This window comes from Lutjanus erythropterus, chromosome 5 (genome assembly GCF_056507025.1).
Source record: "Lutjanus erythropterus isolate fLutEry1 chromosome 5, fLutEry1.hap2, whole genome shotgun sequence".
In the NCBI taxonomy this organism is placed as follows: Eukaryota; Metazoa; Chordata; class Actinopteri; order Lutjaniformes; family Lutjanidae; genus Lutjanus; species Lutjanus erythropterus.
Window position 1 is genome coordinate 685,001 of NC_139321.1, and position 17,500 is coordinate 702,500.

Below are 17,500 nucleotides of genomic sequence, written 5' to 3' on the forward strand. Positions count from 1 at the left end.
TGGTCAACCTCAGCTGGGTCACCTGAGTGAGGATGACCAACGGTTTAAAAAGACCTGAAACACCTGAGGATGATGGCTCACAGCTCAGCATCAGTTTAAATGTCTCTGTTTGAAATCCTGCTGCGTCCTTTATTCTTCCTTCATCCTTCTCTACATTCACTTCCTGTCTCTCTCCTCCTCCAGCTTCATCACTTCCTTTCTTCATCCATCTCTTCCTTACTTTACTCCTTCCTTCTCTTTAGATTTTTTTCCTTTATTCACCTCCTCCAACCCTCTCTCCTGTGTTACCACGGTAACAAGACCAAAGAGGCGGAGCAACAGTTTATTAACTAAAATGATGTCACCTCAATCTGCACGCTGAGTGTGTGTGTGTGTGTTTCCTTTCAGGATGACTCTGTCAAGGAGACATGAAGGCGAGAGGGCCAATTTAAGTGTGTGTGTGTGTGTGTGTGTGTGTGTGTGTGTGTGTGTGTCTAGTTAGCTTGCTCAGTGAGGTTCAGAGCCTCATGAATTAGCCATGACAGGCTGACAGAAGCCTGGGGAGCTGTTTAACACACACACACACACACACACACACACACACACACACACACACACACACAGTTACCTGACTTTCTCTGATTACTGGAGCTGATAAATTACACACAGGTAAGAGACTGTGTGTGTGTGTGTGTGTGTGTGTGTGTGAGGTTTAATTATGATAAACTGCAGTTATTTAAAGCTGAACTCAGTTTGTCAGGCTAAAGTTAAAGTCAGACACACAATAAAGTGAAACAACTTGTATCAGTGGCTAACAGGCCTGAGGTTCCTGTTCACTCTGCAGAATGTTTCCTGTCCATAAATCCACAGACGACAGAGGAAATATGTTCTCTTTAGATCTCAGAACGTGTCTGAGAGTCATGGTGTTTTGAAGTTTGCTTCAGTATCACAGTCATTTACTGACAGTCGTCTGTATGTACGAGGCTACACTGACACAGGAGCTGCTAACTGAAAATAAAACAAACAAAAACACGATGAAGTCAAAGTTAAATCAGTTAATTCCTGTTTTTATTAAAACAGACTTTTGTGGTGAAAGAGGAGTTTCCTGTACTGAAGCCACACACACACACACACACACACACACACACACACACACACACACACACACACACACACACACTGACCTGACCCTCTCCTTGGGGTCTCCGAAGGACTCTCTGAGTCTGGAGAAGTCGGGGTAAAAGTGGACGGACGGAGAGACGACCTCCAACAGACCCGACTGGATCTCTGCTGGAAAACTGACGAGACACAAAGAAGAAGTAGTCAGATTACTTCACAGCTGATCATTATTTTATCATTTATATTCTCACACACTGATTTTTCCTTGGAAAAGCAGAGAACAAGTGATTCATTCCAAAACTAAATAAACAGCAACTTAACTGTTTCCATCCTGAGAAGTTTTACCTTCAGTTCATGTCTCTGTTCTACACTCACCCTGATCAACAGATCAATAATCAATCATTATCACAGAGTCGTGGACGACTTTTTAAATAGTTTTATATTCAGACTTTTGTATAAAGTGCAGCTTCTTACAGGTGCTGAAAATCCTCAATAAACAGATAGACTCAGTTTTAGAAAAAAAAAATGTATAATGTAAAGTTTATTGCTGTATGTTGACTTCAAGTTTTGAGTTTTCTCAAGTTTTTCATTTTTACAGTGTAGACCTACAACAATGATAAATGAAAATTAAAATGTAAAAAAAAACACAAAGCAACAGAAGAGGAGCGACGGAGCTGCATACAGCTCGACCTCTGGACTAACAGACGAGGAATCTCACCGTACAGGAAAACTTGTTTTAACTTCACTGAATATTTTAGAGAGGAGGGTTGAGAAAGAAAAGCAGGAAAAGAAGGATGAAGAAGAAGTGGTGATTAAAAGAGGAAGGGAGACGACTGATGACATGAGAATGAAGGGAAGAAAAGAAGGAAATAAGGAGGTAGAGAAGGAAAGGAAAAAACAAAAGGACGATGAAGGAGCAGAAAAAAAAATCACACTTGATCTTTGAGTGTAAAAATGTTTTTACAAAAAGGTTCCTGCTGCTGACACGGTTAGTCCTGCAGGCTGAGTGTGTGTGTGTGTGTGTGTGTGTGTGTGTGTGTGTGTGTGTGTGTGTGTGTGTGTGTGTGTGTTTGTGTGTGTGTGTGTGTGTGTGTATGTGTGTGTGTGTGTGTGTGTGTGTGTGTGTGTGTGTGTGTGTGAGAGATAAATTAATCATGGTACACTTTGACTACACGCCGTGAACAATGGGCGCACACGCACAGCTGTTCTCACACAGCGGTGATCAAAGGCTGACGTGTACGAGCCGACATCAAACACAACACACACACACACACACACACACACACAGAGGGAGGAAATGAAGAATCCCCTCTCGTTCCTGTTGCCATAGAAACGGCATCCCATCATGCAGGTGGACTTACAGGCGCTTCAGGTTGTCTGCTACACTGCTGGCGTACTGCTGGTCAGCCTGTAAACACACAAACACACAGAAAAGTGTGTTAGACTCTTTATCTTTACTTCAACACACGTCAAGGTTCCACAAGGTTCCAGACTGGGTTCTGTCTTGTTCACACTTGAGATTAAGAACATAGCGTCCTCTGTAGCACAAGGAAAGTTGGTCTGTACGTGGATGATGCAGTTATTTTACTGAAACAGCTTCTGCACTGTCAAACATGTTTACGTAGCTCTCAGTTCACACGGTTTTTTTTTTTATTTATTTTATTTATTATCATCTTCACCTTTTGTCCTGGAACTTTTTAAAAATTTGAGCTGGTTTGGATCAAACATTTCATGTAGTTTATGGTATCAGCTCAGTCTCTGTCTCCGTCTTTTACATTGAAAAATTGGTCCAAACGTGGACAAAATGGACAGACGTCTGTGCACTCCACGTCTTCACATGTTTGGACCTATTTTTCAACAAGTGATCAATCTGGCAATATTTTTTCCATTAATTGATTAGTTGTTTGGTCCATAAAATGTCAGAAAATGTTGGTCAAAGTCCAAAGCAACAGTCATTATTTGATTGGCTGATCGACTCGTGTGCAGGACTCGTCGTTCAGCTTCATGGTCCTTTTGGACGACTCAGTTTGTAATAAATCATGTTACATTAGATTCTATTCTTAGATTCTTGTTGCTTGTTTCCACCACAACAAGACGTGTGTTATCTCTGTTGTTCTGACTGGGGACATGACTTTTGTCCTCAGTTTACTGGACTCAAGTCTGAAATGTGTCCTGGAAACAGTCTCTCTCTCTCTCTCTCTCTCTCTCTCTCTCTCACACACACACACACACACACACACACACACACACACACAGGATACACTGAGATCATCTGAATATTTTTGTTTTTCTGCTGCACCAAAACAAAACAAAACAAAACAAAACACACACACACACTCTTGTTCCTACTCAAAGATCAACAACAACTTGAGCAATCGATGACATCAGAGCTCAGCCTCCAGCTCAGCCAATCAGGGCCCAGATGGACTCCCCGTGGGACCCAATCATTTGGCGCTGAAGGTCGGCCTGAGGTCACACACATGTTTCCACGGAGCCGAGCGCAGCCACAGCCCGGCGCTCTCTGCTGAGAGTTTGTGGTTTGTTTTGGCGTCCTGGAGGTGCCAGCTGGGTGGAGCTTAACCACAGAGCTGCGTGTTAACGAGGAGCAGACGGCGCTCAGAGCTACTCGCTGGTTTCACTGTCAGTATTTACTCAGAGTTCGTCTCTTTCTGAGGGTCTCTCTGATACAGACAGGTGTCGATTTTTAACACCAAGAGACGGTTTCTGAGGCATCACGGGACCTGAACCAGAACCGGGTCCAGGTGGATCTGTTCCACACTGAGCTGGCTGTTCTGGTTCGTCGAGTTGCAGCTGAGTTTGTTTAAGTCCGGAGGAAAACAAAAAGAGATTCAGCATTCAGATTCAGAATCCAGCTGAGAGCTGATTGGACGGAGGACAGGCCTTCTGTCTCCAAGGTAAAGTGAGGCTTTTATTTTGTAAACAGCTTCCTGTGGGGACAATCTGGCCCTCAAACTTCAAATATGTGGCCCCCTGACAAAATCTGAAATCTTGGTTTTCTCTGGTTAATAATGTAAATACTTCAATAAATATGATCTCCTTCCCTTTAAAGTGATATTCAGACGGTGTAAACAAACAACAGATAAATAAAAACATAAAATCCCTCCATACTGTCACACCACACACACCCAGTTCAGACGGTGTGCACGTGAGCGTGCACGTAAACATGAACGTGGCATGTCGGGGTTTCAGTCATTCCCAAACACTGGGTCATGACCCACAGGAGGGTCACAGGAGCTTTGATTTGGGTCCACCAAAGAAATAAAAGATTATGGAAGAAATTCAGCAAATTTAAGACTTTTATAAATCTGCAGTTCACCTTTAATAAAGTATTTAAAATGTGTCATATATGTGTTATCTTGGTTTCCTGATGACAAGAAATAAAACAGACATTTTCTGGACCAAACAACTAATTGATTAGTGGAAAAGTTATTGCTGGTTGAAAAATATTTTCCAGTTGACAAGAATGTGACAGGATTCATTTTCTAACATTTTATAAACCGAACAACTAATATTTGACTACTTATAAAATATTTTGATGTGGCTCTTGATGGTTTTTCATTTTTAATTTTTTTTTTTAGGCATTTTATAGGTTTTAACGACGTGACAGGAATCTAATTTACATGCAGATTTACATAAATGACATAAACATGTTTCTTATATCTGAAACATGGTCGTGAGGTTTGTATGAGATCAATATTTACTTGTTTGAAGGAGCGGGTCTGACTCACCATGAAAAGACGTGGAAACAACGTCACCACGTTGGCGTCCAACTAATCTCACGTAGCCAGACGTCTCTCTATTTCTTTAAACCAATCACAAACATCTTGGGCGGAGCTAAGCCCAGGATGCAGCGGCGGTGCAGCTGTTAAAACAGCGTTGAGGGGAGCTTGTTTAGGACATCAGGAGCTCTGGTATTAAAATCTACATCACTGCAAAAGAAAAGCTAACAGCTGTTTAAACTCGTGTCGTTGGCGTCCCAGGGACTAATTTGCTGTTTTCAGCGTGCAGGTTGCAGCTCAGAGGTTGATCTTGTTTCCTGGGGATTTTTTGTAAGGAAACATCTTCATCAGTGTGTTTTTGTAAAAGCTGCTCATGTTGTCAGACTGGTGAGGACATCTGATTGAAGCTGCAGTGTTTTGAGCTCTCAGGGCCACCGTACGAGGCGAGGAGAAGTTGTGATCTGGACAGAGTCTCTACAGTCTGAGTGTGTGTTTCTGTCACAGTCAGTTTTCATTTTCTTTCTATTTTGTGTTTCGTCCCTCTGCTGCTCCGACAGTTTGTTTTCATCTGTGTCTCCGTTCGTCATCTTGATCTCTTTCTGCTCTTTTCGGTTTTCCTCGGGGCAGATATTTAACGTCTCCTCAGGGTTTTTGTTTTTATCTCACAGACTCAGTTTGCAGTTTGACGGATTCAGACTGGAGTTAAAGCTGAGATCACTTCCTGTTTCTCTCTGACTGTCGTTCATGTTTGAACGTCCAGAGACCTTCATGCAGGATGAACTCATCACAGGTCATCTCTCTCTCTCTCTCTCGCTCTCGCTCTCTCAGCAGGGTTTGTTGTTTCTGCAGATGAAGAACGAGCAGCGAAAGCACTTAAAGCTTTTAAAGTGGAGAGATGTGTAACATGAATTTTACATGACTGAAGGATGTTGCAGTGAAAGAGCAGAAGGACATGAGACGTGACTCAGCAGGGCAACACAAACCCACAGAGCCCCCTGCAGACACACAACACACCCTTTATCTCACATGAACAGGTCTGAGATCAGCTGCTGAAACACTGACGTCACACACATTTACTACTGAGCAACTGACATTTCTATTTTTAATTACTGGATTCTAATGCATGAAAACAAACATGAGCCTCTATAGACCTTCACCTGTTTCTGTCTTTTCAGTTTCTGTCTTTAAAACCTGAACATAGTTGTGAAACGTCCACATTACTTCTGACCCTGCACCAATCCACCTGACCATCCCACACTATTTTATCATCACTTGTGAGCAGGTGGTCCAAAATGGGCCGCCTCCAACAGCAACTGTCCAATCATAGGTTAGCAACCATAACTAGAGCTGTGAAGCTTTCCATTTCTGTCCATGTTGAAGGTGAGCAGGAGACTCTGAGAAGAGTGACGCTCGGTATTTCATGAGTCTGAACTGAACACATGTGGCGACTCAATCAAACTCTGTCCTCATCTGCTCTAACATAAGCTGCAAACATTAGCATGTCTGGCTAACTAACGTTAGCTTACCAGCTGCAGTAACTTTACTTGTTAGATCCACTGCATCATTTGTTCTGTGGGGGTTTGAGGAGGAGGATGTGGGCTGATGAAGAATCAAAGATGCGTCTCTCTCAGGCTCACTGTCTCAGGTCTAAACCTGGTTAGCTTAGCTCTTATCCCGGCTCTCTTCCTGTGGTGATCGTGGTCCAGCTGGTCTGGCTCGGTGACCCGTCTCAAGGTTAATGAGTGTATTTCTGTCATCTATCATGTAGATATACCTGCTGTATTTCACCATCTGACCAATGTTAGCTGAGATGTAAGCTAGCTTTAGCCTCAGTCTGTTAGCATTAATGTTATATCATGTACACAGCTGTTAGCTAACTTTACATCAACACTTTCACAGGGTTCTTGTTTTAAAACGTGTCAGATGGAAACATTAAAACATCAGCTGGAGGCTCTCAGCTGACTCAAAGAGTTAGCATTAGCATTAGCATTAGCTTACATCAGCAGCTACACTTATGAAATCTGCTTGTGAGTCTTTATTTTAGTGACAAAGTCCACCGTCGTCAGCTGGAAATGAGAATCTGCTTTTGTTTTACTTCTCTAAGGAATCACAGACCTCATGTTTCAACAGTTACTCACAATTTACATGTTAAATGTTAGTTTGGCAGGCATAGCAACAGTAACTAAGGAGGGTGGAGTTTAGCGAAGGGTCAGTTCTCAGGAAAATGTTACTGTGGACTTTGAAGTTCTTGGCAGTTGTCACACAGCACTTGTTTCTGACCTGAATCACTGCCCACATCACAGTTTTGCCAGAAACAGAAAAACAGAAAATTTGTTTAAAATGTTGAGAAATCGCTGCAGGATTCAGCTCGTACTTGTAACATGTATTGAGTGTAAATCTTGTCATGTTGTTCCAGGCAGCCAGCTGAGTCAGACCTGAGTCCCGGCTCAGGTCTGAATGTCACTCTGGTGTGTCCTGGCACCGATGGACCGACTGTGAGCCGGCTCTGATCCAGATCTGACTGCCAGGAGCTTCATGAGGATCAGCTGGAGGGAAACCCTGCTGGATCCTGCAGGTTTGTGTTCGGCCAAACTTCAACGAGCTGCAGCAGTTCTTCACCCAACTAACCAGCTCACTGTGAGACCCACTGACACGTGGGACAAACGTCTCAATGTCCAGACTCAGAGTTTCTTCTTTTAGACTCCCATCATGCTCTCTGTCTCAGAGGGATGACATTTCTTCAAGAAGGCTCCAGATTTGGGGGTAATTTTAGCTGCAGTTTCAGGTCAAAATGCATTTATTTATGATTGTTTCCAATTTGTATTTGATTTGATTAATTCGATCTGATTGAGTTATTTTTATTGGCTAGTATTTATTCATGTTTCTTGTGTAAACGACCTGACTGCAGTTTGCCTATTCTCTACCTCCTGGGCTTCCGTAGCTGCTCCCCTCTGTCCCTCACAGTGCTGTTTTGCATTGTGGGAAAATGCTTCACGCCTTGCACAGACAGAGGGACACCCGACCTCAGCATGCAGGTCACAGTGATGGCTGTTATAACAGACTCAGAGACAGAGCAGAGAGATAAACCGAGTCCAGCAGCTTCAGAGAGACAGCTGAGGCGTGCGTGTAGAAAATATCAGCATAGATCACTGATGAGAAAAAAGTTGCCTCAATAAGCATCTTACTACCCTGCAGCAGACAGCAGAGCCTGTTTCTACGAAATAACAATCAGCTTTGAAACATGACATTTAAAAATATCTGTATTTGTGTTTTGTTGGTGGAGGTGATGGTGCTGTTGAGGTTAATATTTTTTGATCTGGTGAACATCAGTTTAGTTTTGTCTGCATTGAGAACCAGTTTATGATGACTGAGAGAAGCAGTGCAGAGTGAGCATCAGTCACAGGACGGGACACAGTGGTGTCGTCTGCATAAAGATGAACAGTTCAGGGAACATCAGCAATATAAAGTGTGAACAGAACAGACTTCAGAACAGACCTTTGGCTATTTGCACAAATTCAGATTTAAATATTACCAATATTAATATTGACCTGGAAAAGACGTCACTTTCATGACATCAGGCGAACAATACGAAGAGAAATCTAACAGCTGAAACCAGAACAGCAGCTTAAAGGAACAGGATGTAATTTCAAGTTGCTGAAATCCACAAAAACAGACACTAAAGCAGAAAACATGACATTACTTCAACTACTAGAAAGTAAGAAAGAATAAATTTAAATAAGACAACAAATGAGAAGCTGCAGCTCAGAGTGAGACCTGCACACACACACACACACACACACACACACACACACACACACACACACACACACACACACACACACACACAGATGTGCTGTAAGTGAGAGAGCATGCAGACTCTTCATACTGATGTAATTTCACAGCTTAAATGTTTCAGTGAACACACACGTCATCACTTTACCTCCCTGCAGCACTCTGAGGTTAGCATTAGCACACGAGCTAAACACTGAGACATTATCACTGTGTGTGTGTGTGTGTGTGTGTGTGTGTGTGTGTGTGTGTGTATGTTGGGGTTCATTAGTTAAACCACTGACCTTTCAGAAAGCATGCAAGGAAGAACACGGATCAACACACACACTGACAGCCAATTATACACACACACACACTCTCATACACACACAAACACACACACACACACTCTGCATCTCATATATACACACACACACACACACACACACACACACACACACACAGACTGACCTCTGCGATGAGGACGACGATGACACAGTCCTCCTTCTCTGCGGTGCTGAGCTCCGACACCAGAGAACTGAGCGTGTCGGTCAGGTAGGAGTGGACCTCCCTCTTCACACTGGGGACCCCCATCACTATGGAGACTGAAACACACACACACACACACACACACACACACACACACACACACACACACACACACACACACACACACACGGGAGAGTTCAAGTTTTAGGTGGAGTGCTCCTTTAACAGCACAGAGCCTGAAAGCAGCGTCTGATGGAGGAGAGGCGTTCTGTTTTGTTCAGAGTGGTCATGGATTTATGGGAGTCCTGGGATCAGTGCATTTACTCTTTTAAGAAAAAAACATCTCAAGTGAGGGTAAAAAGTTTAGTTTTTATTGCAGAACGTTTTTGTTTTTGTTTATTTTTTTTTCCACTGTGACAGCAGGTTAAACTTGCCAGACGAGGGAGACTTTACACTTGAATGTACTGCTTAGTCATACACACACGTATGTGCTTAATACACACACCACACACATTTTCATCAGGGTGAATTAAGATTATATTTACATATACAGTTGTATTATTATAAATCAAAATGATCGATCAGGTTTTCAGATGGTTTCAGGGCTGAACACAGTGACAGAGTCCCAGAACAGAATGACTCTGGGTGCATCTGAAATGAGTGAAAATCATATTTAATGTGTTTAAAGCAGGAAATTCAGTGAATGAATGTGGGCGGGTCTTACAGCTGTCCACAGCTGTTTTATATGTTATAAAAAGCTTCTTCTTCAGGTCATGAAATTGCTGCAGTACAGCCGCTCACTGTGTTTACCTTCAATAAATCACCTGGAAACACCAGGCTGCTGCTGTATAACTGTACCAGGTGGGCGACTTTAGAATTATTGCGGCCGTCTGTCCGATGTGATCATCACCAAATCAGTCTCTTTCTATCGCTGAGCTGTCCTTATCATGACTGACTCTGATTGGCTCAGATGTTTCAGAGCAGTGAAATCAGTGATGTGATTGGACGATCACCACACCTGCTGATCTTCACCTTCACTCAGCCTGTTTGCATCTTGCACTGCTGCACAAACAGGCACCTTGTTCTTGGCAATTATTCAAATTTCAACTGAAGCTGTAAAATATTGATCTGAGGGTGCAGAACGTACTTTTGCACCCTGTAACCTGTTTATGTTTGCTGAACGCTGGGACAGTTAACTCTGTTAAGACATGTTTGACTTTTTTGTCATTGTTTTTAGTTTTTCATTACCTGTACTTCTATGTAAACATGAAGAGTTGGTGCATCGAGGTAACCAGCAGGTGGAGCTAATTCTCCAGTCTGTACCATTAAACCACTCATGATGTCATTCAAAGAGCTCCTGGAAAACAAGATGGAACTGTGAGATTTCTGTCGGCTCTTCGTGTTTAAGTCTTCACTGAGTTGTGACGCCACTGGCTGCAAAAATTAATCTGATTATATTTGTCTCATGAGAAAATGAGTTTTCCTCTAACTTCATTTACTACTGAGCAAAAATTAGCGTCCCAATTAATGTCACAGTTAATGCGAATTATGGATGCACCGCGCTAACCAGGCTAACACTAGACCCTCACTCCTTCCAGGCTCCGCCCTCTTGTCCAAATATAGTGAGTACTGCTTCCAGTAAAGGAAAATGGTGACAGCCAACGAACATCAGGGAGACTACATCCTGTTCCACTCAGGTTTTTATGTGCAAATTGAAAATGTGCATGAAAATGTGGAGGGGAACACAGACCGACCAGTTAGCTCAGTTAAATGTCCCCCCAGGACAGACTGACAGAATCTCTGGTTCAGAGGGCTGACAGGTTGAACTGTTCCCAGAAAATAGATGGAACCGCTGAACAGTTCAGGGGGTCAGAGAGCAACTCCAGCAATTACACCGAGCCGGTGGGTATTTTGAGTTTCAGAGGGAGTAAAATTTTCCACAGTCCAGCTGGCAGGCGGTTCAGGAGGTCCTTGAAGTGTGAAATATTCAACAAATACACAGATCCAGAGAGTTGAGGAGGTCTGGAAATGTGCAGCGTTTCTAACAAAGAGACACAGAGCCGGCAGGTGGTTCAAGGTTAGTTCAGGGGCCTGAGAGTCTGCAGTGGTCCCAGTGAATACACAGAGCCAGTGGAAAGTTGAAAAAGGCCTTGAAATGTCAAGTGTTTCCAGAACATACACAGAGCCAGCAGGTAGTTCAAGGGGCCAAGGAGGTTTGAAAGTCTGCAGTAGTTCAGGGAGGCGTGCAGGTGGAGAACAGGTTTAATTGGTGGCTCAGGAGCCGAATCCCGCCTCTTAATCTTTTATAAATACGGGAAAAAAGTGCAAATAAATTATTTCTTCAGATAAAGAAGTGGTTCAGTCTATTGTGAAGCTCAGGGACACTTTTTGTTGTTTTTTTAGGAGATTCAAACTCAGTGAAAAAATGCTGAATAAAATATTCTATTCATTAAAACAAGAAGCTGCTTCTAATGCAGGATTTTATTTCCTGAACTTTTGTACATAATGTTTCTTTTCCAGTTATGAAAAACAATAAAGTGGAGAAAAAAAACCCCAAAAACAAACCAAAGGTTCTTTGTTTTAAACATTTAAATCCCAACTTCACAGGTCAGACAGAGGAAATCTAAACATCTTGGCTCTTTACTTTTTTCAAATCCAGCATTTACAAAAAAAGAATCAGATCGGTCTGGTGCAGAATAATCCCAGTAAACACATAAAGCTGAAGTATACTTCAGTACACAGAAAATATTTTCACTGCTCTGCCTTGCTGTCAGGTAGAATAATTCAAAGCAGATATCACTCCCTACAAACCAACCAAACTCCACCGATAAAATCAGTGATTTTATCTCAGTGAACACAGAAGCACATCCGTTGGTTGTGTTGTGTGAGTTTTTGATTTGTTTTTCTCCAAATACAACTCTTTTCTCTAAATATGACTTTCTTATTATTGTGTGACTTCAGGGTTTTAAATCGTTGTTTCAGATTCACTGAAGTCTCACATTAATACAAACACACACAGATGGAGGCAGCAGATCAACAACGCCTGTGTTCTCTGAGCTAAAATCACTGATTTTATCAATGGAGTTTGGTTGGTTTGTAGAGAGTGATATTTGTCTTATATAATGGTGGTTTCCTGTCAGAAAAGTCTGTCTGACAGAAAGATAAAGAGGTGAAAATATTTTAAATATAGTGTTCACTTAAACTGATATGGAAAGCTTAGCTTCCTACACCGGTTCTCCTGCTGCTTCTCCAAACTGGGGGTGTGTCGACCTCCATCCACTGTAAGTAATAAGTACCTCATACAACCGCACTTCAAATACTCTGAACTGTTCCTTTAAAAAGCCTACAATGACATAATCTCTGTTATTATTTCATTTTATTCAAATTCAAGTTTTTATTTGACTTATTTATAATAAATACAGATTTGGAAAATCAAACTGAAGCAGGACAGAAGAGGATGAGTCAGAGGTCAAAGCTTGAAAATTGGCCAAAAGGAGACAAAATACACACATTCAAACACGCACACACACACACACACACACACACACACACGCACACACACACACACACACACACACACACACACACACACACACACACACACACTGGTCTTCTAGTATCTTTTACATTTAGTAAAAGCCTCTCTGTTTGTCTTTAACCTGATTTTCTCTCCTCGATGCTTCGGGTTTGTGTTGAGGCTGTTGTGTTTCAGAAACTTAACATATAATCTGATTTGTCTCACACACGCACACACACATGCGCGCACACACACACAGATAAATACATATACATTTCATGCTGTTTTTATCTCTCTGTCCTTTGCAGAACCATAAAGCACTTTCCATCCGACTAACCTGTTTTACTCAAAGTGCATCATAAATACATTTGACTGCACACACACACACGCACACACCCACACCCACACACACACACACCCACACACACTAATATCTTACACTGTGTGATGTGTTTGTTCTCTCTGGTTTTATCTGTATTTATGCCCTCTGTGTGCAGCCGGCCTGTCAGGAAATGGTTTACTAAGCAGAAAAAAGGCTTTACAAATAAATTAGAGCTGACACACACACACACACACACACACACACACACACACACACAGTGACCTTGGTCCGGCCTGGTTGGCTGTAGCTGTTTTATTCTCTGGGGGATGTGGAGTGTATCAGGGGGCCTCGGTGAGCTGATACCCCAGGGAAGGTGCACTGTGCCTGGGTTACTTGTTCTGTGAGATGCCCCGGGCAGCGGTGGAGGTGTGTGTGTGTGTGTGTGTGTGTGTGTGTGTGTGTGTGTGTGTGTGTGTGTGTGTGTGTGTGTGTGTGTGTGTGTGTGTGGTGATGTATTGGACTTTGTCCTATTTTCTTACTGATTTTAATCAACTGAATATGTGTTTATTATATATTTTTTTCAAACAGAAAGTTAATGTGTGGTGTTTTGTTTTTTTTTTACCTCCGGTGCGTCCCTGTCCCACGTGCACGGCAGGCAGCAGGCTGTCCTCTCTGTTCAGCAGGTGAGGAAGATGATGGAAGATGGAGGGAAGCTGCAGGACGTTTTTACTGCTGCTCACATTCCAGAGCTTCAGCCTGGTCTCCTCTGAAAACACAACGACAGACCAGGTGAGTCCAGGTGAGATCATGACACACCGGTTAGTTTAGATCAGAGGTAACTGTCTCCTCACTCACCTGACAGGCTGCTCCAGGTGCGGTTGATGTCTCTCAGCGCCTGTTTCTCAGCGATGGCCCTCTTGATCTCCTCCAGGACCAGGTTGAGCTCTTTGGAGCGCCGCAGGTTCTCCTGCTCCGCTGAGTGGAGGCGCTCCCTCAACGCCAGGAACTCCCTCTGGTAGATATCCACCACATCTCCTGCAGGAGGACCAGAGGAGGAGGAGGAGGAGGAGGAGGAGGAGGAGGAGGAGGAGGAGAGGTTATGAAGGGTTCTGTTCAGGGCTTAGAGATACACTGTAAAAAAATAATAGTTGAGACTAAAAATTTCAATGCTGTGAACTGCAATAGATTTTTGAGTTCTGAGCCCAATTCAGACTCTAAAGTTTTGAAATAAACTTAATCTTTGAGTTTTAGAGACTTAAAAACAAACAAACAGAATCAAATTTGTCACAGTGGCTGTGAACCTGATTTATCTTTTTTAGTGCCTGAAAAATTAAATGGATCAAAACTTTTTCAGAATTTGAGTTGAGCTCAAAACACGAACGGCAAAAATGTTTTCATACAATCAACAAAATGATATATTGGTGTCAAAAATAAAATATCCAACACAGCAAAAAGTGTTCACACCTCCAAACATTCATCAGTGACAAAATTGAACATTTCTTTGGTAAAACCAGTTCAAACCAGGTTGGCCCGTAGAAAATTAAAGGTTCTGTATATGACAATAACTTCCACTAGATGTCGCACCAGAGCAGCAGCATCTCAGACCAAAACAAACAAGCATCATTTTATCTCACAGAGAATCAAAAAACAAACTTTATTTAAAACTCAACAGAAACAAAGCAGACTTTGTCACTTTGTGCTGACTGCCAGGAAAAAATGTACAACTTCCCGCCCATGTGCAGGAATGTATTGATTTATTGATTACCTTTCCTGACAGTTTCATGAACAGCTGTAATACTGAGCTGCCTCTTCGGCTGCACATAGGTTTTTGCCCAAATGAGGATTTTGTGGTTCCAGAGGTTGATGAATGTCTCAGTCATCACAGGACGTGTCTTTATATCATCTGCATGTCTTTATTAAAGCTTCATGAATCTGTCTTCATTTTATAATAAAAAAAAATTCTGATTGATTGTCATGTAGGAGGAGAAGACAGCTGTTTAGTCAATGCGTCACTGATTTATTTCATTGATTTATCATCTGTATTTCTCATTCGTCCTGAGTGCTGCTGCATGTGGCGGCTCTGCAGGATTACTGCACAGAGAAAGAGACGTACGAGGGACCGAACCGGCTTGTCGTCATCAACAGGTAGAGAAAAAAAGATAATCTGAGTAAAAACATGAAAATAAAATGTTAAATCCTTCATCTGCTGCAACAAACATCACCATCATCCCTCCATCATCCCTCAGAGTTAATGCATGTGAAGGTAAATCTGCAGTAATCCCTGTTAGACTCACGCAGCAGCAGCAGCAGCTGTATTCAGTCCACTCATCATCAGGCTGCATGTTACTGATGACGATATGATTCATAAAATAAATATCACAGAACACTTCAGTCAGTCTGAGCAGATTAATAACCAGAGTTTTATTTCTGTTTATTTTATAGTAAATTGTTGAATAAAATCCACACCTCCTCCATGTTTCCCTGTTTGTCTCAATAAATTCATTTTCTCTGGTTCACAGTGTTTCCATTCACACATCAGATTACAGTCATGCAGCTGTGTTGTTTTTCTGTTAAGATAAAATAAAATGATCCTTTATTAATCCCACAACGAGGGAGTCTGCAGCAGCAGAGAGGAAACACAGCAGCAAGAAGCATCGATAAAAAGCAATTAATAATAAATAAGTAAAGGAGTGAGCTTCTCTCAATAAAACTGAACGTCTCCTGCACAGGTTTCAAATTAAAAGCCCACTTTTTCTGGATGTTTTTAATGATTTATTGTGTTGAATTTACCATGTGGAGCATTGTACTACAATTAAAACAAAAAAGAAAGAAAGAAATGTGCAGCCTTTATGTGAGTAACACTGATCTGATGATGATGATGATGATGATGAAATGATTCGATCATTTACAGCATTTAAACAGGAGATGATTAAACAAAATAAACCAAAAAATCATTTTATTTTATGTCCTGAAAATTAGGGCAGCAACTAACAGTTATTTTCATCATCAATCGATCTGTGGATTGTTTTCTTGATTAAATGATTTATAATCGATTACTGGTTTGTTGTTTCCCAAAGTCCAAGAGGACGTCCTCAAATGTCTCATTTTGTTCAAAACTCAAAGATATTCAGTTTCCTGTCAGAGACGAGGAAAGAAACCAGAAAATATTCACATTTAAGAAGCTGGAATCAGAATTTATGAACAAAAACTCAAAACAATGAATCCATTATCAAAAGATTTCATGACTAATGTAATAATCAATAATAATTGAATAGTTGATTAATTGTTGCAGCTCTAATTAAAATCCATGTTGTCATGTTTTTAATGAGACGTGTGCTCATGTTGGCATGAACCAATCAGCTCTCACTGATAACATCATGACGTTATTCATCAGGCAGCAGCAGGATGTTTCGTGGGTTTATGACACGCCCACTTTTCAAAGTTCAAAATTAACATCATGTCCTGTCTGCACTTCCTGTTTCACTCAGAAATACATAACGATTTTCTTTACAAACGGTGTTAATTACTGATAAATCTGAGTCGCTCACATGATCCTGCAGCAGCTGCAGGTGCAGCATGTGTTTTAATGAAACGTGTCAAAATGAGAACATTCTTCCTCCAAAATAAGAAGATTTCTAATATTTATTTCAGATTTTTTTTTTTTTTTTTTTTTTTTACCAGTATGTCTTTAATACTGGGCAAAAAAAAAAAAACTTAATTAGGTGTCATATTACTTTCATCCTCTCCAAATGTATCTTCAATGCAGCTGTCAGGACAGAAATTCATTAAATTGATTGTGGTTAAAGAAAAACAAGTTTAGATGTGATGGTGGTTCTGGTTCGTTCACCAAAACACTTTCTGTTGCCAAAACCCACCAGCACTCGTCTCCAAACAGGATATATTCACAGAAGTAACCTTTAAATTATCTGTTCCAACTGCTACATTTTCATTTCCATTTCCACAGATCATATTAAACATATCAAACGTATAAATATATAAAATATCACAGTTTCAGTCAAAATAAACATCGTGTGAGCTTTTCACTGAGCCGTGCAGCCGGACTGCAGACTGTCGCTCACAGTTCCTCCAGGAAGCTGTGAACACAACAGTTCAACCAATCCCTGTGAATTCTGTGAGACCACGTCATTTTTTCACAAAACTCCACAACTTTTCCACAAATCATCAGAACTTCCTGTGAGTTCCACCAATCACAGGAGTTCCCTGTGCAAACGTCCTCCATGTGCGTCTCAGTGAACCGACTCAGTGCTTTGTTTTCTGGATTTATTTATTTATTTATTTTTGGGATTTATATTTTTGTACTTTTGTCACAGGTGTTAAAAAGAACACATTTGTCGTTGTTATTGACATTCATCAACACTTTTATTTGATCATTTTGAGCTCCAAAAATATTTTGCCCCTCAGGTGACTTTTTTCAAACAAAGCAGATTTCTATTATTTTTTAAATTTTTATTAAGTTTTGTAATTCTGAGCCTTTTTTGGTGAAGTTTCCACAATTTCATTGCAGAACGTGTCTAAAACTATGTTCACATTTTTTAGAAAAGCTGC

The 17,500-nt window shown here is 41.3% G+C and overlaps 1 protein-coding gene across 3 annotated transcripts in view; it reads right to left on the minus strand.

Annotated features, from left to right (window-relative positions):
- mgat4b (alpha-1,3-mannosyl-glycoprotein 4-beta-N-acetylglucosaminyltransferase B) overlaps nt 1-17,500 on the minus strand; it is a 110,153-nt gene that overhangs the window by 39,187 nt on the left and 53,466 nt on the right. For all 3 annotated transcript variants that reach the window (XM_084718521.1, XM_084718523.1, XM_084718522.1), the window contains exons 2-6: nt 13,790-13,969; nt 13,557-13,700; nt 9,078-9,211; nt 2,460-2,506; nt 1,164-1,277 (exon numbers count right to left, since the gene is read on the minus strand). In XM_084718521.1, the coding sequence (XP_084574647.1) occupies nt 1,164-1,277; nt 2,460-2,506; nt 9,078-9,211; nt 13,557-13,700; nt 13,790-13,969 (619 nt within the window). The remainder of the gene's footprint in view (nt 1-1,163; nt 1,278-2,459; nt 2,507-9,077; nt 9,212-13,556; nt 13,701-13,789; nt 13,970-17,500) is intronic.